We start from the raw sequence: 21612 nt of genomic DNA on the forward strand, positions 1-21612 counted from the left end.
ATCTGATAGGCACATTATTTCTGATCTACAAATAGCATTACCAAAATTTTATAATAGTATGAATAAACAAAAAGAAGTATTAAGATACAAATTATTTAAATAGATGCAGAAATGAAAACTCACTTCAAACCAAGGCCTTATGGTCTCTCTCTTTGAGTATAAACAACCACAACTAATGTTTTTAAAATTCAGTAGGGCCTCCCTGTTGGCAGAAGGGGTTAAAATCTCAGCACTGTGAAGCTAGTGGCAGCCATTGCAGCAAGAGTTCAATCCCCTGGCCAGGAAACTAACCCACATGGCATAACAGACCTCTCCTGTTTTACCTGAGAATCCCCTCAGCAGTTTATTTCAGCCAATCTGCCTGTTCTGCTCCCCAATCTGACTCTGGTGAATCCTTTCATTCCCCGCACCTCTGACCTGCACCCCAGCCCTTGTATGCATAAATAAATCTTTAAAAAAAATTCAATATACACATGCCTTGATAAATATCTATACCACATATTCTTCGTTCTTTCTAATGTGTTTATTAAAAAAACTATTAAAATAAGCAATTAAGTATGTCTTACTAGGTAACACTGTAAGTGTCAGGAAATCCAACTGGGAGAAATACTAACATTGAAGTAGTTTCTAGGTGAGATATTCCCAAATCTGGATTATATGAGGTACTACCTCAATGTTATCTCAGTAGGTCTGCATAAAACCATTAAATCTTGTCCTTTAATTGCTATTCTCCCACATGAACTTTTGCCCTTTACTTATCAAAATAAGTATAGGCCATTTTTTTGCCCTCCTAATTTAATATTTCTATCTTCTTAACTTTTCTTACCCATTCTATGAATACTAATTTTTTCACAATTATTTGTATGGTTTTGTTTTTTTAATATGTAAGCTAAGATTTAAAAGTCTCTAAACTAAAAAGCACTAGGTTGAAACCAATAGAGCTTTGTTTTACTATGGCTCTGATATTAAGAAGTTTGTTATTAAAAATAACTTTCCACCTGGGTTTTTTTTTTTTTATTTTTTTAATAAATCTAATTTTTAAAAAAGATTTATTTATTTATTTATTTATACAAGCACCTGGTACAGTCAGAAGCGCGGGAGGGTGAGAGAATTCACCAGAGCCAGAGCGGGGAGCAGAGCAGGCAGAAGGACCGAAGTACACTGCTGAGGGGAGCAGCGGGCGGCAGGAGAGGTCTGGATGCCATGCGGGACCCTCCCCCGGTGACTGGGGAGCAGCCGGGGATCGAACTGGCACTGCAGAGGCTGCAGGCAGCTTCGCAACCCAGCGCTCAACCACTGCGCCACCGGGGAGGCCCACAGCTGGGTTTTTTTTTCAAAGATTTATTTATGCATACAAGAACTGGGGTACAGGCCAGAGGTGTGGGGGGTGAGAGGATTCACCAGAGAAAGAGTGGGGAACAGAACAGGCAGATGTACTGAAATACACTGCTAAGGTGAGTAGTGGGCAAGTCAGGAGGGGTCTGCTGCGCCATGTGGGTAGCTCCCTGGCCGGGGATGGAATTTGTGCTTTAGTGGCTGCGAATAGCTTCATAGGCTGCATCTTAACTCCTTGTGCCACCATCCACCTGGGTTTTCTTATAGGTCAGATAGAGCCTATCCTACTTGCTTGTTTTAAGACAAAATGAGAAAAATCCATTTTTTTTTTTTGGTGGGACCCTTGCCGGCGGCCGTGGAACGAACCAGCGCTGCAGAGGCTGTGGGCATCCTCGCAGCGCAGCGCTCAACCGCTGCACCACCAGAGGAGGCCCGAAAAATCCACTTTTTAACAGTTATTTAAGACAGCCTTCAATAGCTTTTATTTAGTCGATGTGAACAAAAACTTATGATTTTTCACTTACTTACTCTTACATAATTTGGGTTAAGCAGAAAATATATACTTCAAGAACTTGCCAAAAAAAAAAAAAATTTTAATCAAGGCTAACCGGAAGAAAGGAATCAATTACAATTAATGAACAGATTCTGAAAAGGTTGGAAAATACAGAAAATTGTTTTAAGTAACAGTTTACCTACCTTTTCAAGTCATCAAATACATCTGGCAATAAGAAGTTTAGCAGAGACCAAAGTTCTGATAAGTTGTTTTGCAAGGGAGTACCAGTCAGAAGAAGTTTGTTATCTGCATTGAACCGTTTTAATTCCCTGATTAGACGGCACTTCATGTTCTTAATCCTGTGTCCTTCATCTACTATTAAGTATTTCCAGTAGCAATGCTAGGAAATGAGAGAAATTTTTTTTACTAATTTCACAATTTTCCCTAAAGTTATAAAATAAACTCCTCTTTATTAGGGCCTGATGTCCAATTTTACCAAAGGGCCTATCTGTATAAAGATGTTTTCTTTTGATCTATAAATGGGATAAGGTTATTCTTAAAACTGATATATTACTTGTTATTGGAATAGATCTCATGAGGCCAGAATAATTAAAGTTCACCTACTACATATTTTAAGATTTCTCTAGTCCTTTGCCTTGTCATTTTGGTGTCAGTATTATACTTCAAGATTCCTGTGAGTTCAACGTTACTTGTTCCACATGCTCTGAAACATTAAATAGTATTAGAATTTTCATTCTTGAGTTCTACATTTAAGATCAACACTATTTCCTGGTGTTCTCAATTTTTTACAACGCTTGGTTTGTTTAGGTTTTCCTTTTCTTCTGGAGAGAATTTCATTGGTATCTTCATAACCATTTATGCTCATAATGTTAACCTCACCTTTAACACCTTTCTTCTTTTATGCTGACCAAACTTAAGAGTTCCTCTATTTTATTGTATAAAAATTTAGAAATATGTACTATTTCTGGAATATAAATCCCTAAATGACAAGTGTAGGTAAAATTAGGTAGCAGGATTTGGCAAATTGGTAACAGTATGAAATATGGCAACTTTAATCATATTTTATACATTCATAGCAGAATGAAAGATGAACTTCTTTAATACAACATTTTTAGCGAAAGCAAGTTGGAAAGAAAACTCTTTCTGATAACATGGCAAAGCAAATCATCTGAATTATTGCAGAAGACATTGACCTAAAAACGCCAAATACAAGCAAAAGAGAAGTCAATGAAACACAGATAACAAGAAATCTGAAACACTAAGCAAAGTTTCAGAAACTTTGACTGCTACTCAGAAGGTGATCCCTGACCAACTCTCCCTACTCCCACCCATCCCTAAGTCGGATCCTTTAATGTAAATTCATTCAAAGAAAAAAGTATAATATACCAGCCGTAATTCTCAGGTATCATAATTGCTTTTTTCTTAGTACTTTTGTATGATTTTTCCTAAAAACACCATGTATTACTTTTACTGTAAAGAAACAGTTTTGATACTTCTTAATGTAATTCATTTCTAACATAATTGACAATCATTCCCGTATTTCATCAGCACACAAGTACGATTTGATATACTGTTCAAAACATCACAAAACTAGTTGATAAGATATAAGCCAAGGTCAACCTTTCGATTATATTTGATAACAGTAGCTACAACATTTAAAAAAAAGACAAATATTACATGGTACATCCATTAAGAGTGTCTTAAAATTAATGTGCTGCCTTATTTTACTGTTATTTGATTAAAATTAAATGGGTAAGTCCTACATACTTAAACTACAGGTACAGATATATTTAGTTAAGGTCTATGGGTATTTGACTGTAAGACAGCTAAGTATATTAGTTCTACAGGTTAAAATGCCACAGGTTTCAATTTTGTTACAGATTATAACCTTGATCTAAAACCGTCTGTTAAGGGCCTCCCCGGTGGCGCAGCAGTTGAGCGCTGGGTTGCGAAGCTCCCCGCAGCCTCTGCAGCACTGGTTCGATCCCTGACTGCTCCCCGGCCACTGGAGGAGGGTCCCCCATGGCGCGCAGACCTCTCCTGTCGCCCGCTGCTCCCCTCAACAGTGTACTTAGGTCCTTCTACCTGCTCTGCTCCCAGCTCTGGCTCTGGTGAATTCTCTCACCGTCCCCCACTTCTGACTGTACTTGTATAAATAAATAAATGCTTGTATAAATAAATAAATCTTAAAAAAAAGTCTAGGAAGAGACTTAAAAAAATAATAAAAATAAAAAAATAAAGCCTTCGGTTAATATAAAATTCGTTTCTAAATGAAAGTGCACAATACAATCTATTCTATTAGGAAAAAAGCTAAATGTTACTACTGGATTGTGAGAAAATGTCATGAATTAGGAAAATTATGGTTTATGGAAATTAAAAGAAGAATCCAATCAAAACCAATAATACCTGTAATGCATTTCGGTCTCTCATGGCTATTTCAAATGAAGTGATTACCACAGGATGAATCTGCAGTGTTCCCTTCTGTTCATGAATATTTTTCACCAATTTTCGACGCTCCTGCTGGGTCCCATGATATAACATAGTAGGAATCTAAAAGATTTTATTCTGATTTGTAATAAACTTTAGAACAAAAGGTAAACAACTTGGAAAATAAAAATCATTATTGAGAGAATAAAGAATTTAACTTAATCTTATTTCTATTTTTCCATAAAAAATGAGGCAATCAATTCTAATAATTTACAGCATTACCAAGGAGAATAAAAAAAGACACAAACAAATCAAGTCTAAGGTGTGGCAGATAGCAAATTAAGTCAAAGATATGACTTAATATCTTTACAAAAGGAAAACAGGGTAATATGAACAGAATTTTAAATTCTACCTACATTTGCTCAAGTGAATCAAAGTATTCAGTGCACTGAAAATCATCCAAGGATATTTTTGACAAGATATCAGAAATTACTAATGCTTAGTCGTCTATAAGCTAGATATACTCAGTGATGATTAATTCAAGTATGTGCTTACATAGAAAACAATATAATTGGAGTTAAGAATTCTACAATTCAGACAACAAAGCAGAATAAATCATTTACAATTATCATATTTAACAAAAGGAAAAAAACATTTCTTACTTCTGGTGTAAATCTTTGGAATTCAGCCATCCAGTTAGGAAGCGTAGACAAAGGGCCACAGACAAGAAAAGGTCCAGGCACTCCTCTCTGAATCATCAATGCAATTGTGGCAATGCACTGAACTGTTTTTCCCAATCCCATTTCATCTGCCAAAATGCCATTAATTCCATTTTCCCAGAGCATCTGGATAAAACAATACATACTGTATTTAAGTTCAATTATAAAAAATTATCAAAGTAGGACCTCCCTGGTAACATAGGGGTTAAGCCTCAGCGCCATCAAGCTTTCACCAGCCACTGCAGCATGAGTTTGATCCCCGGCCAGGGAGCTGACCCACATGGTGCAGTAGACCTCTCCTGTCTTGCAGCTTCTGCAGTGCTGGTTCAATCCCCACTGGCAGTGGAGCAGCCCATATGGCGTGGCAAACCTTTCCTATCTCACCCGCTGCTCCCCTCAACAGTGTACTTCAGTAAATCTGCCTGTTCTGCTCCCCACTCTGTCTCTGGAGAATCTTCTTAACCTCCCCCGCCACCGCACTTCTGGCCTCACCCCAGTTCTTACATGCATAACTAAATAAAAAGAAATCTTTAGGGCCTCCATGGTGGCGCAAGGGGTTAAGTACCACACTATGAGGCAATCTGCAGCATGAGTTCGATCCCCAGCTGGCCAGGGAGCAACCCACATGGCAAGGCAGACCTCTTCTGTCTCACCAGCTGTTCCCCTCAGCAGTGTATTTTAGTCTGTCTGCCTGTTGTGTTCCCTACTCTGTCTCTGGTGAATCCTCTCACCAACCCCTCCCAGCACATCTCTGGCCTGTACTCCAGTTTTTTTATTTTTTTTTAATAGAGGCATGTTTTTTATTTATTTATTTATTTGTTTGTTTGTTTGGTTTTTTGTTTATACATGCACTGGGTACAGTCAGAAGCGCAGGAGGGTGAGAGAATTCACCAGAGCCAGAGCCGGGAACAGAACAGGCAGACTGACAAAGTACACTGCTGAGGGGAGCAGCGGGCGGCAGGAGAGGTCTGCGCGCCATGTGGGACCCTCCTCCAGTGGCCGGGGAGCAGCTGGGGATCGAACCGGCGCTGCAGAGGCCGCGGGCAGCTTCGCAACCCAGCGCTCAACCGCTGCGCCACCGGGGAGGCCCTGTACTCCAGTTTTTGTATGCATAAATAAATAAATCTTAAAAAAAAATAAATAAATCTTTAAAAAAATTATCAAATTAGCTTATTTCTTCTTTTTATCCTAAAGTAATAATTATGATGAGACTAATTAATATTGTAAGATATAATCACATGTATGGGTCATAGAATCACCAGTCATAGAAGTACTACAGCCTTTATTCCATAATTTTAGTTCTAAATATCTACTTTGAATAAATTGGAAAGTAAGCACGTCCACAATTCTTTTTAACCTAACAAACATGAACGAAAAAAACTCAAGCTGTGCTACATAACACTGTATATCATTATGTATATATAAATGAAATAGTATCTTATGCTAAAAATGAAAATTCATTACCCTAAGCCATTCCATGCCTTCCACTTGGTACCATCGCATCACTCCTCCTGTGAAGTATTTTGGTTGCTGAAAGGGTACTGGCTGTCCATTACATTTCCGAACCGGGTCAAAAAAGAATTTAGTATTCTGCCTCACAGTTTGAGACAATCTATTTTTAATTATACTATTTGAATCTTTGTTTTTCTGAAGATCTTCCACACAGAGATTAGAAGAGGAGCTATCATCCTGTGAAGACGTAAGTTTTTTATTAGAAGTTTGACACATGATGTGGACCTCTACCAGAAAATGTTACTAATCAAATATATACAGTCCTATAGACATTAGGTATAATGAAATAAAAATATGTTCAATAAATCCTAATAAAGTTAACACAATTTCCCCCACACTTGCAAAGCCAATGAAAAAAATTACTAAAATATCCCTTATAGATTACAGTAACATTTTTTAAATGACCTTAAAAAATACCTCTCCTTTCCAAATGTCTACCCAAGAATTTGTAAAACTATTTTAAAAATAATTATTATAAACTTAGTATATTATCTTAATAATTCCCTTTACTCACAGCTAAGAAAATCAATGTTATAAAAAGAAAAATAAAACTCTGAAAGAATACAAAAATGTTTACTTCCACATAAGTAATTATATTTACAGCAGAGAGCAGCTCAAAGTAAATAAGGTTTAAAAACACTACATCAGGGCCTCCCTTGTGGCGCAGGTGGTTGAGCGCAGTGCTGTAAAGCTGTCCGCAGCCTCTGCAGTGCTGGTTCAATCCCTGCTGGCAGTGGAGCAGCCCACATGGCACAGACGACCTTTCCTATCTCACCCGCTGCTCCCCTCAGCAGTGTATTTCGTCAGTCTGCCTGTTTCCCTGCTCTGCCTCTGGTGAGTCCTCTCACCCTGCCGCACATCTGGCCTATACCCCAGTTCTTGTATAAATAAAATAAATCTAAAAAAATAAAAATGAAAACTCTACATCACAGAGTGAGAATGTCAAGTAATCTGTGACAAACTACCAACTTGTGGTCAATGATAGGTATTACTTAGTGAGCAACCCACCATTCCATTTTAAGGATTTGAGCTTTGATTAAGTCAATTCAAAGAGAGAAGTCTTATAAATAATGCTAGCACAACTAGATACACAAATGGGAAAATATAAACCTTGAATTTCATCACTCCATCCACAAAGATAACTGGTGATGAAATCATACCCTAAATATCAAACCTGGACCACAGGACTTCTAGAAAACAGAGTATCTTGATATTTTGTGATAGGTTGTAGAAGCACTGACCACACCAAAGCAAAAAATTAATTAAGCTGTTACAAAATTTCAAACTTATGTGTATTAGAAGACATAATAAAGAAAATAAGTAGGAAGTCACAAACTAAAAGTATAGTACACATATATTTAACAAGGAACTTGTGTCTCAATTATTAAAGAATAAATAACCTATTAAATGTCCAGAAGATATGAACAAGTTTACACAAGATGAAAGTCATTAAGGACATGAAAATCATTTGCAATTAAGAAAATACAAAATAAATCCACACAAAGATATCAATTCAATTCAGTGGAATGGCTAAAATTAAAAAGACTGACAACATCAAATGCTGACAACACACTCAGCTGAAACTTCCTATATGTTGTATAGAAAAATGGTGTTTAGTTTGAAAAAAGATCTGAAACATACTTTACTATATAGCCCAGCAACTCCTTTCCAAGCTATATACCCAAAAAATAAGAAAACTTGTCCATACAAATTGTCACAGCAGCCTTCAACATAAGTCATAAAATGGAAATAATCCAAATGACCACCATGAAACTTAACAATTTATAGGACTATCAGTGATAATAAAAGATCAGAAAATTAAGGAAAAAAAAATTCTTGCATTTCATTTGTATGAAAACTAAGTGTAAACAGAAGTTTAAAAATTGGGCAGAATTATTTTGGGAAAGAAATAAAAAAGTGGTCGCCCTATAGGGGAGGAAAAGGATACAAGGGATTTGTCTACCGTAACCGTAATGTTCTATACCTTGACTTGGATTGTGGTTATATATGTGTGTACACACACACATATACACATTTGCCAAAACTCATCAAAATGAACATGCAATAAAGAAAATATGCAATAAAGCATCTAAAGTTGCTATTGTAAGAAGTACGTTAAGGCAAGAAGTGAATAGTTTTTTTTTTTTAAATCCTAAGAAATAGGAGCCTCCCTGGTGGCACAAGGGGTTAATTCTCAGCATTATGAAACTATCTGCAGCCACTGAAGCACAAGTTCGAGCCCCAGCCAACGAGCTAATCCATAGGCACAGCAGACCTCTCCTGCTGATCCCCTCAGCAGTGTATGTGGGTAGATCTGCTCCCACCTCTGTCTCTGGTGAAACCTCTCATCCCCCACACCTCTGGCCTACATCCCAGCTCTTGTATGCATAAAGAAATAAATCTTAAAAAAAAAAAAAAAAGAAATAGGATGTATCATGAGACAAAAATGTACACTGGTGATTGTAAGAGTAGGCACCAATGATCAGGGAAGAAAATGACTTCTAAATTTAATTATAATTCTCTTACCTCATTCTCCTTTTTATTTTTTTTAGCCACAGACAAAATTTCCTAAAAAAATTGAGAAAACAAAAATAGTGATATATAAGGCTCATTCACTTACTCAATAAATACTTGTTCTGTTTTGATTTCATGCCAGAAATAGGGACAAAGTTGTCAAAGCAATTAAAATACAGAGACTTCAAACAAAATTAAACTGTACTTTCTTGTAAAAGTTTGAATTAGGGCCTCCCCGTGGCGCAGCGGTTGAGAGCTAGGTTGCGATCCCCCGCTGCTCCCCGGCCACCGGAGGAGGGTCCCACATGGCGCGCAGACCTCTCCTGCCGCCCGCTGCTCCCTTCAGCAGTGTACTTCGGTCCTTCTGCCTGCTCTGTTCCCCGCTCTGGCTCTGGTGAATTCTCTCACCCTCCTGCACTTCTGACTGTACCCAGTGCTTGTATAAATAAATAAATAAATCTTTTTAAAAATTTATAAAAAAAAAAAACTTTAAAAAAAAGTTTGAATTAGCTGGCAATATTTAAAGATGTTTACTTTTGAATTTTACAACTTTTTAAATCAAAGTTTAGTTGAATAGACTAACTTCAAATTAACAAATAGCAACAATCCTCTAGTACAGGGGTGGGAAGACGACAACTTGCAGACCAACTCTAGCCAGCAATCTGTTTTTACAAATAAAATCTAATTAAAACAAAGTTAAGCTCATTTGCTTAAACTTTGTCTATAACTGCTTTCCAGTTATAATGACAAGATTTATTATGAACAATTACCCACAAAACTACTCAAAGAACATTTACTATTTGGTAATTTATGTTGTTTCCCAAATCTTTATCTAGATTCAAGTTTTGACAACTCCCTTTATTCAAGAACTGACTCTCAAATGTTTCATAGTTCCAACTCCACTCCACTATGCCTCAGTGGACAGATATCTGAGTTTACAGTCTTGAGCAAGAAGCAATGACAAATTAAAAGTACAAAATAAAAATGTTTGTTTCAAAGTGCCTAGTAAATGCTAAGTATGAAAACAAAGCAATACCTGAGACACCTAATGACTTAAGTATTATTTGACATCAAATAATCTGGAAAAATTGTCACTAGGGCATAATCATTAAAGACAAAGTTAGGATAGATTTTAAACTGAGAATAGGATGTACAGAAGACAAAGAGGATGAAATAGTATGATACATTAGAGAAATTTTAAGGCACTGCAAATTAAAGATGCAACAGAGACTAATAGGGCACATTAAGTAATTTATATACATATATATGTGTACATCATGTATATGTATAGAATTAAGTATGAATAATTCTTATTCTAAGGTCGAAGAGATCTTGTATCAGGAACTGACATCTCAAAATGATCACATAAAGTGAACAATTTTGGAGAACAATTTGTGAATGAATCAAAATACAAACACAGAATCACCTGTGATGTATTCTTTTTAAAAAATAAGCCCCTGACCCTGCTTCTTTCTACAGATGCATCCTTCACTGCCCTTTCATTTATATACAAACTGAAGTCAAATATAATCTTAAGTTTTTTGAACTGGCCAGTATCCTTTATGCTTCTGAATACTTATTAAGTGTTATTATGTCTTCCTAGAATACTTCAATACAATCTTCTCTGTATCTTGCTATTTTCTTATTAACATTATCATCTTTAAATGATTTAACATTAAATCCCTCAAGCTGCAACTCAGGTGGAACTTCATAGATTAAAAACTTTATGAAATTCATGCCCAAGTTAAGAGCTCCTCTCCACATTCTGAACAGCATCCAATTTTCCAATTATGGTTAAATACTTACTTCTATATATTGCTCACTGCATGTAAACTAAAGCCAAGACAATTTTACCTTTCTTTACTAATTCATCTTACCCACTTAAAGATTACCCAATAGCAAACACTCCTCAAACATCTGAAAAATAGCTGTGTCTGGCTAAATATCAATAAATCACAATAATAGTGTTTTTTAAATGAGTAAAGGAAAACAGAATGCCTAAGACAGAGATTATGTAAAATTTTATATTTTACACTTTGTAAAAATCTACTTTTTTTAAAGATTTATTTATTTATTTATACAAGCACTGGGTACTGTCAGAAGCGGGGAAGGGTGAGAGAATTCACCAGAGCCAGAGCAGGGAGCAGAACAGATAGAATGACAAAGTACACTGCTGAGGGGAGCAGTGGGCGGCCTGAGAGGTCTGCGCGCCATGTGGGACCCTCACCGGGGACCAGAGAGCAAACCAGTGCTGTAGAGGCCGCGGGCAGTTTCGCAACCCAGCACTCAACCGCTGCGCCACTGGGGAGGCCCTATAAAAATCTAAAGAGTTTGAATTTTAGGGAAAAGAAAAAAATGCAGTAGGCACTTAGAATTTTTCTTATGTATGTACATGATGCCATTAAAATATGCCTAAGAAATATTTAAGGTTTGTGAGAGTAAGATGCACTCTTTAATTCATCCCTAGTTTGAAATAACAAGTGAGAAAGTGATAAAATGATTTGGCTTTAGAAACGGGTGTATGGGGCCTCCCCAGTGGCACAGCGGTTAAGCACTGGGTTGCGAAGCTGCCCGCAGCCTCTGCAGCACCGGTTCAATCCCTGGCAGCTGGGCAAGAGTCCCACATGGCGCACAGCAGACCTCTCAGGCCGCCCACTGCTCCCCTCAGCAGTGTACTTCCTCAGTCTGCCTGTTCTGCTTCGTGCTCTGGCTCTGATGAATCCTCTCACCCTCCCACGCTTCTGACTGTACCCAGTGCTTATATAAATAAATAAATCTTAAAAAAAAAAAAAGGAAAGAAATGGGTCTATGATTTTAGTTCTCTAAAGGTTTTCAACAAAGAGTAAGAACAAAATTCTTAAGATAAGGTGTCATGGTTATGAGAAATGACTATTTTCTAATTAGGTCAAGCTCATATTATACTCCTTCAACAAACCAGGAAGATGGTGCTATCTTCCTTACAATACTCAAAAAGCTGAGAGGCCACATGAGTAACAGAAATCCACACAACTTCACTATGGTTCAAAGCCCACAAGATTTTTACTCAACATGGAATCATAAGTGCCCCAACCCCTTAAAATTTTTACCTCTTTTGACATGACCTCTGAAATATTGTATGATTCATCTTCTCTTCCTCTTTTCTTTTTCATAACTATAAAAAAAATCAATTTGTTTTGACAGCAATTAAAGCAAAAATATTATCATAATTCTTCAAAACTAGACCAAGGAAATTTACCTGAATTCTCTTCACTTGCATCAGTGGAATTTTTACCCTACAAAACAAGGACTGAGAATATTACTTCTTCTAAAGACTACACGGTATATATTAAAAGGTACTGATTAAGTAAATGTTCCTTGCAATTGAATAACTTTTCACTACTATACTTACCCATAATCACATTTTTCTGGTTTTCCCTATTATAACTTGTTACCATATCCCTTCGGATTTTCCCCAAAGATCTATTTTCCTCAATATTTTTCCATTTAAGAAAATTTCAAAATTAAACAGAGGGCATTTTTAATTTGTGATTACCATGTACACCTTTTATAAATGTACAATATGTCAAACAGTAATGGATATAATGCAGGAGTATATTTACAGTCAAATCTTAATACAACTGAAAGCAGGGGACAAATACTGCATGCAAAAATATTACTGAGATATGAGAAAAAAAGCTATTCTAAAACAAAGTTTCAAAATGAGAACTGGAAGCATTAATATTATCAAGTGTAGGTAGGCAACATATATGAGAAATCAAAATGACAAACCCTGATATAAAAAGTTAAAAAAGGCAAAAGGTTGGGGTCTCCCTGGTGGTGCAGGGAGGGTTAAGTCACAGAAGTCACAGCACTATGAAGCTATCGCCAGTCCTGCAGCATGAGTTTGATCCCAGCCAGGAAGCTAACCCACAGAGCTCTCCTATCTTACCTACTGCTCCCCTCAGGATTATATTTCAGTTGATGTGCTTGTTCTGCTCCCCACTCTGTCTCTGGTAAATCCTCTTACTCTCCTCCCTACCCCTTATACCCAGTTCTTATATGCATATATAAATAAAAATAAATCTTTTCTTTAAGAGCAAAAATCAAGGGTGGATTAAATCAACAGGTTGAAGGATAGGCAGTGAGAGTTAAGCAAGAGAAATTATCTCCTAATGTATGTTCTTCAAAATACAAAATAAGTTCCTAGAATGAGCAACAGAATTAACAAGTATCTCTTTCCAAAAATTACTCTTGTTGCAAAATTAGGTACTACTACATAGTAGAAGTGGTACTATGTAACAGACTTAAAAAAAAATCAAGTCACTGAACTTAAGAGTTCAGTATTTTATTTACTGGCATTTTTTTATTTCCTTAACCTCTGGTTACATTTTCATCAACCAATCAATATATAAACCTGTTTTATAATATGTTGCTATTTAAAGCCATCTTATTTAAAATATATGATTAATATTAAATTCAGGGACAAAAGCATTATAATTCAATCTGAAGGAAGCTTATCCAACATACATTTTCTTGATAAGACACATCAGTCTTTTTACATTAGAAACACTAAATAGCGCTTCAGCACAATGTTGCTTGTATAGACTCAGCACAGTATTAGCAAAATCAATCAAAATGCTAAAATTGTGGTATTAAAAGACTAAAAAAGGAGAAAAGGACAACTGTGTACAGTATGACAAATAAGGCAGTTACCACCTTGACTCGTACATGTTGGCTGACTCAAATTGTCATTCACGTCTCCCAAGAAGACATACAGGTAGATAGCCAACAGGCACATGAAAAATGCTCATCATCACTTATCATGAGAGAAATGCAAATCAAACCTATAAGATATCACCTTCATACCTGTGCAGAGACAGTAAGTATTGCAGAATATAGACTGATCTAGCCCTTAGCAAAAAGTGTGGAGATTTCTCAAAATCTGTACCTTATGATCCAGCAATCCACTCCTACATAACTACCTGAAGAATACAAACTAACTCACTCAAAGGGATAGACACTCCAAAATTCACTGCACTCTATTATTACCAATAGGCAAATATAGGAACAACCTATATGCCCAGATGGGTGGACTAGAAAGATGTGGTGCACATGCAAAAACAGACACACAAGGGCCTCCCTGGTGGCCCAGAGGTTGAGCCTCAGCACTATCACCACTATAGCGTGAGTCTGATCCCCAGCAAGGCGCTAACCCACATGGTGCAACAGACCTCTGTTACTCCCGCTACTCCCCTTTGCAGTTTATCTCAGTCAACCCACCTGTTCTGCTCCCCACTGTCTCTGGTGAATCCTCTCACCACCAACCCCTCTCTTGCCTACACCCCAGTTCTTCGATGCAAAAATAAGTATTGGAAAAAAAAAAACTCTTGCCATTTGTGGCAACATGGATGGAATTAGAGATTACACTAAGTGAAACTAGTCAGAAGGACAAATATTGGATGGTGTCACTTAATGTGGAATACAGATAAACAAAACAAAGGGCTAGATAACAAACCCTAGAAATCTGACTATAGAATTAAGGCTACCAGAGGCGGGAGATACAATGGACTGTGGTGAAAGATGGTGTGATTTAACATACATCTGAATCATATATGGGGTTATAAACCAATACTGTCTCAATGAAAGAAAAAATCTTTTGTCATTTTGCACACACAAGTCCATGAATGACCACTAAACTCAAGTACTAATTTTTAGGTTACAAATAAATTTTATCGAGTGGGCTTATTTGCAAATACGGAATCCACAGATAACAAGGATGGACTATACTTCGTCTCCTTGCATTAGCTTCTTTAAATATAAAATGGAGATAACGGTATCTCTTCCTAACAGAGCTAGAGCTGTTTTGAAAATTAAGAGAAAACATGAAAAGCTTACAATACCTAATACATACTAATCAATAAAAGTCACCTTTATTCTCTTCCCACTAGGTTCAACATTCTTTATATAATTCCCACCAACACCATTTTAAAACATATTCCCAAAGAAAGATCACATCTAAAATCAGGCAGTCCCTAAATGACTCCTCTATTAGGTAACATTTTATTAACAACACCATCTGCTCCAATTTTGGCTGCACTGCTGCAGTACACGAAAGTTACAAATTTTGATTACTGTTATGGTTGCAGGTTGACAAGACTTAACATGTTTCTATTAGACTGTAACAAGAATCTAAACAAGAAAGGTTACTAGATAAAAAGATTATTTATAGATGGTCAATAAAGTGAAAAGAACACAAAAGAAACTTTATTTAAGGTTGTCAGGGCAAGCCTCATTAAAAATAGTTAAATATGTAAAACATTCTAGCTTAGTATATATTACCTTGGTTACTTTTAGAGATTCCTTTTTTCTTTCCAGTCTCTCTTTCTTCTTCTGTTCCTGTAACAATATATTTTCTTACTCTAACAAGTAGAAAATGTTAAATATAACACACATCACAAGTAACATGGGTTACAGTGAAAAACAATAAAAATTTACAAACAGGAACAAAGACTAGTTATCCTCCTACCTTAAGCTACTAAAATCCTAACAAAAAATATTAAATGAATTTTCAGATGACATGCAGCAAAGGATAGTGAACACTGAGAGAAAGTGTGGTGCATTTATTTTTTTTTTTATAAATTTTATTGTTATATTCCGAATACAATTGCAGCCCCCCCATTCTGACCCCAATCCCTCCCCTCCCGCCCCCGCCCCCCTAAAAGTGTCTCTGGTTCATAGTTTTTTGTTGATTTTGATTTTCACTTTCTTATAGTTATTCATTTTCCTGGTCCCTTATTTAAGTTTTCTAGATTCCTGCTATGAGTGAGACCATCCGGTATTTTTCTTTTTCTTTTTGGCTTATTTCGCTGAGCATGATCCCTTCCAGCGCCATCCATGTTGCTGCAAATTGCATGTGTTTATCTTTTTTGAATGCTGAGTAATATTCCATGGTATATATGGACCACATCTTCTTGATCCAGTCATCTATTTTTGGGCATTTGGGTTGTTTCCAAAGCTTAGCTATTGTAAACAGTGCTGCTATAAACATAGGGGTGCAGGTGTTCTTTGGAATTGATGTTTCTGTGTCCTTTGGGTAAATACCTAGGAGTGGAATTGCTGGATCATATGGAAGCTCTATGTTTAGTAGGTCCAGAAATCTCCACACAGCTCTCCACAGTGGTTGGACCAGTTTGCACTCCCACCAACAGTGCAGAAGAGTTCCTTTTTCTCCACACCCTCGCCAGCATTTGTTGTTGCTAGTTTTTTTAATATGTGCCATTCTCACTGGTGTAAGATGGTATCTCATGGTAGTTTTGATTTGCATTTCCCTGATGGCAAGTGATGTTGAACATTTTTTCATATGCCTGTTGGCCATTTGCATTTCCTCTTCAGAGAAGTTTCTTTTTAGTTCTTCTGCCCATTTTTTGACTGGATTATTTTCTTTGTTGTTGTTGAGTCTCATCAGCTCTTTGCAGATTTTTGTGATCAGTCCTTTATCATTAGTGTTGGGTGCAAAAATGTTCTCCCAGTTGGTGGGGTTTCTCTTTGTTTTTGTTATTGTCTCTTTTGCTGTGCAGAAGCTCTTTAATTTGATGTAGTCCCAGCTGTTTATCTTTGCCTTCACTATCACTGCTTTGGGTGATGTGTCTGTAAAGATGTCTTTGATGTGCAGATCACGTAGTGTTTCGCCTATATTTCCTTCTATATATTTTATGGTTTCAGGTCTTATGTCTAGTTCTTTAATCCATTTTGAGTTGATTTTTGTGTATGGTGTGAGGTAGTGGTCAAGCTTCATTCTTTTGCATGTAGCGACCCAGTTTTCCCAGCACCATTTATTGAACAAAGAAAGTGTGGTGCATTTAACAATTACCTAGTTTATTGCCTAAAAGCAATTTCCAATAATAATGGAGAATTGAAAATCAGTTCAACAGACTCCCTGAGCTGAGACAGAGTACAAAACAGAGCAGTCACACACACAGGGTAAGTACCAGAGAGGTGAGAGCTACACAAAGCCCTGAGATCTAGCGTTGTCTTCTGCCTGAGTACCGATCTGTACATGAATGAAAGAAAACCAAGCCTAGGAACAATTTCCATTCCTCTTAGCCAAGGTGGTAAGAACTCCTCACATACAGAGCATCAAGAGGCTTAATCCCTCAAGAAGGACCAAGTTATTCAGACTAAAAACTCCTCCAGGAGGAGACTAAATGGGTAAAGGGCATTAGGTGTGTGAAGGAGAAAGAGGTATCAATTTAAGATTGTCAGGGAAAACCTCATCAAGAAATACTGAAGCTAGGGCTTGAAAATAATGAATTTAGTCAAACAGATAACCAAAAGGTGGTTCCAAGTAAAACACTGCCATTGCAAAAGTCCAAAGGTAAGAGACACCTAGAATGAGTTCTAAAAAGGTTATAGGGTTGAGGCACCCAAACTGTTTTATAGTTTTGTAGGTCATTATAAGAACTTTAGATTGTCAGAAACAATGTAAACTAAAAGCAGTTAAACACCGTGAAATTACTGAGGTATTACCCAAAAGAGGGGGAAATCCTCTATTCAGTAAAAATATCTTTCAAATAAAAAAAAGAAATGAAGACTTTCAGTCATATAAATGCTAAAAGAAGGTAATACAGTCATACATACATAAAGAACATACCCCCTACAGAAAATGCAAACGAATGCTCTAAGAGAAAGGTTATCTGTTAATAAAGACAGAAAGTGAGGAACTAGAATTTAAAAAGGCACAGGAAAATCTTTTGGAGTTGACAGTTATGTTCTTAGGTTGATTGTGGTGACTACTAGTTGACCATCAACACATAAATGTGTACGTTTTAAATGTGTGCATCTTAATGTATGTCAATCATATCTAAATAATGCAATTTAAAAAGAAAAACATCTGTAAACTTAACAACATACACTTTTTACTGCATGTAATTTATATCAATAACTTTTTTAAAAATTAGCTAAAAAAATAAAATTAGCTATTAGCTAGTCAATCATACATATATATGTATATATACCTCTAATTGCTGCTGTTCCATTTTCGTCAATAAAAATTTGGAGTAGATATTGCTTTTTTCAAGTAAATGTTGAAGTCTGCGGTACCGAATGTCCACGGACTCTCTATCCCAAGACAAACGAGCCTATGTAAGAGAAAATTTCTATAATTACTAACAAGTTTTCTGACATTTATATTTGCATAAAGTATATTGAAAATGGCTGAATAAATGCTTTAGTTAAATCTATTTCCTTGAAATTAATGGGGGAAAAAGAAAGACAAGATATGAAATCCATTTACTAAAAATATTTTCCAAACTACAACCTAAAATAGCTGAAAATATGAGTAAGTTCAATAGGCAATCTGGTAAGATACAGTGTGAATATCATATCATTGAAATAACAAGTACTGGACATACATAGTCACTGCCATCCACTGAATTGAGGGTCCAAAATTAAATTTTTAATTGAATTTGGATTTAAGTGTTTAAACGACCAGTTTTATTGGAAAGGGCATTAAGACCTAAAAAATAATTTCACTGACTAAGGATGAGAACACATTTACAATTTTAAAACTATATTGTCAAGATACTTCCACATGCTAAAATAAAAGATTAATTTCTTCTTCTCTTTCCTTATTGTATTCCCCAAAGCTTTGCCCTTAACCATTTAGCTTTCTTTGACATACTTATTAGCCTTTTACCTTTCACCCCTGCACACCTTCCAACTACAAATCACTGTTTTTCATATTACTTTCACACACCATTACTGCACTGAATGATTTCAAAGTGTCTACAATAGTCTAAAGGGTGAAGAGGAACCCTCAACTTGCACTGAGGAAAATAAAGTATTTTAAAAGAACAGTACCTGATGGCAAAAGATAGAAAACAAAGTGGGATCCACAAACCTTTCTGTAAAAACCCTAAGAGAAAATAAGTAGTCTGTACTACAAAACAATTCTGCCCCCCTCTAAGCCCCATAAGAATAGATTACATATAAATGGGGAGGAGTTAAAAATGTTATTTACATAAGCAGGCACAGGTCAAATTCAGTTCATAATTTGCTAACTCAATATAATTTAAATTCAAATAAAAGCAATAAATGGGCTGGAGTGCATCAAGTGAGAACTGAATTCATCCACTAAAGTAAAATTCATCCACTAAAGTAAAAACATCTTACCAGCAATTTCATTCCTAGGACAAAGTGTGTGTGAAAGAGACAAATTAAGAAAAACCTAGCTTAATTTAGATATTACACTGTAAACAAGACTCCAATGTATACTGGTTTTTATTTCGTAAGTTATGTCATCTCTAGTTTTATATAAAGGTTAATTTCTGCCATAATAAAACAGTAGGTATCTATGAATACAATTAAATACATAATTGCAGAATTAAAAAAAAAATTTTAAAAATCACCCATTTATTTAGCAAGAGATGAAAATTACTTAAAACTTTATAAAAATGGATTCTAATATTTCCAACTTTTAAAATTTAAGATTTTAGTTACAATATTTTGGGCTTAATTTAGCTACATCTACCTGTTACCTTAAATTCTGAAATTAGCATATTTTTGTAAGTAATTAAAGGTTCAAGGTGCTGTCTTGGAATAGTAAATTATAATTTTAATGATTTGAATATGATGCCAATTGCTGATATTCAATCCTTCTGTATTTCAAAAATAATCTGCAGTAGACCTTATCTATTATTGTTGTTTCTTGACCTAGAAATTTTATTTTTTTGCTATATATTAAGGTAAATTTTAGTTCGACCATTGGAGAGTACTAGGTGCCTGGCAGGGCACTCCTAGAGTAGAATTTCTCCACTGTGCACCCCCTTTCTTCTCCCCACAAGGAGAGGGAGAAGCAAGGCAAATTTCAGTCCACAAGCATTAACTATTTCTTTTACCTCTGCAAGAGGTCTCTCAAGTCTTACCTTTCTCCCTTCCCCCACACTACATACCAGTTAATGCCACTGTTAAGTCCCCAAGACTAATTAACTATGACTTCTTTCAAAAGAAAATGCAGGTGAAAAGCCAAAGAAAATAACCCATACAAATGAATGTCAAAGTCATTCTACAGGCTCTTCACAAACCTTAAAAAATCCTAAAGGAAAGTAAATACATTTCATTGTAGGACTTAAGCTACTTCTTCCTCTCTTGAGTACTCCTAAATGTGTGCCCATAAATATGGTATTATCCCAAAGGAAAGGAATCTTTTACTTTTGTGTAGTCTGTTTTAGGCTTCCAAGAACATGTTCAAATGGAGAGACTCCTTAGAACCTTCTCCATAATCATCTACAGATAACTCATAAAATGTCAACTGCACAAATTAATATTTTTTTTCAGTATCTATACATAAAAACAAGGTAACAACGGACCACAATATCGGTAGATTTTTAGCAAATCATGCCACATATTAGAACTGAAGCAGTAAATGCTTGCTAGTGAAGAACTGAAAGTGGATTAAGAATGGTGTTTTAAATTCTATAATGCCTAACTGTTAAGGAAAAGCTAGTTACATCATAACTATCCCTCGACATCAATTCCAAAAACTTTTAGGGCTGATTGCAAAATAGTTGTTCATAGGTTTGTAAATAAACAAGAAACTCACCAGTCACAGGAATTGGTGGCTATCATTGTTCCTGCCACATGCAATGATTAAGCAGCAGAGGACTTTATTACTAGAGTTAAATATACTTAAGAATTGAATTTTCAACAAGTTAAAAACTGCTTTTAATAATCTTCAGATGCCCTAGACCAGAAAGCCACAAGTGCAATAACTTGGCACTGAAAAAGTACACCACATTTTTACCCAAAAAACCATATTTAGCAAGAGACCAGGAACCCAAAAAGAAAGCAATACGCAAATGGACGACTGAGGTGGACAGCCATACTTCAACGAATTCACTACTGATTTTGGAACAATCATAACGGTTAAGCAGGTAATTTAAAAGCTTCACTTTACACTTGATAGAACAAGAGGCTCTCCCAGAAGCGTGGCTCAAAGCACGTGCAAAGGCTTCTCCAGATAGCATCTGTAAACACAGCCGCCTCACAGACCTGAGGAGAGGAACAAAACCACACCTCCGAGGAAGCACCACCGCGCGCTGACCCTGCGCCCCAACTTACCTTTTCCAGCATCTTCCGCTCTCTCTCCAGCCCAGCAGCCTCCAGCTGCTCTTCCTCTTCCAGCATAGCGGGGGTGATCACGGCGGTCTCCGCTTGCTCACCCATGTCTGCAGCTGGGTTCCCTACGAGGAGAGAGGGCTTTTGAGGTTGCAGCTTTAAAAAGCGACCTACTGCCCGGCTACCACAGTCAACAGCCTTCCTCCACTTCCCAGATGAATCTGAAGCCCAAGCTGAGCCGCGGGAACTCCAACGCCACCTCTCAGAAGACATTCTAGATTTTCACTATGTCGCCGGGACCCCAGTTTACAAACCAAGAAGCCCGACTGTGTAAAAACTGCTCTATCCGCAAACAAGTGCGAACCCGGGGTTCTCCACGGCTCTTAGCCCTCCTTGCCTCGGGCTCCGGCCGGGGTCGACCTCCCCCCTCCACCTCGGCTGCAGCCTCCATGCTGCCCCCCCACCCCCTTCCCGCCCAGGACGCCGCCGCCCGCGCCC

At 36.7% G+C, this 21612-nt stretch overlaps 1 protein-coding gene across 5 annotated transcripts in view; it reads right to left on the bottom strand.

Annotated features, from left to right (window-relative positions):
- HELLS (helicase, lymphoid specific) overlaps positions 1 to 21222 on the bottom strand; it is a gene marked incomplete at both ends in the record, with an annotated part of 31567 nt that extends 10345 nt beyond the window's left edge. Inside the window, 10 exons of one of the 5 annotated variants that reach the window (XM_084245106.1) lie at positions 2032 to 2228; positions 4352 to 4399; positions 4939 to 5121; positions 6460 to 6684; positions 9034 to 9075; positions 12108 to 12172; positions 12257 to 12293; positions 15340 to 15396; positions 18015 to 18137; positions 21118 to 21222. In XM_084245106.1, coding sequence (XP_084101232.1) covers positions 2032 to 2228; positions 4352 to 4399; positions 4939 to 5121; positions 6460 to 6684; positions 9034 to 9075; positions 12108 to 12172; positions 12257 to 12293; positions 15340 to 15396; positions 18015 to 18137; positions 21118 to 21222 — 1082 coding nt within the window. Of the gene's footprint in view, positions 1 to 2031; positions 2229 to 4255; positions 4400 to 4938; positions 5122 to 6459; positions 6685 to 9033; positions 9076 to 12107; positions 12173 to 12256; positions 12294 to 15339; positions 15397 to 18014; positions 18138 to 21117 lie in introns of those variants that run through there. The other 4 variants (XM_084245105.1, XM_084245109.1, XM_084245107.1 and 1 more) reach the window with 4 other exon arrangements.
- Positions 21223 to 21612: the final 390 nt, after the last annotated feature.

The sequence above is a fragment of the Talpa europaea genome (assembly GCF_964194135.1).
Source record: "Talpa europaea genome assembly, chromosome: 10".
NCBI lineage: Eukaryota > Metazoa > Chordata > Mammalia > Eulipotyphla > Talpidae > Talpa > Talpa europaea.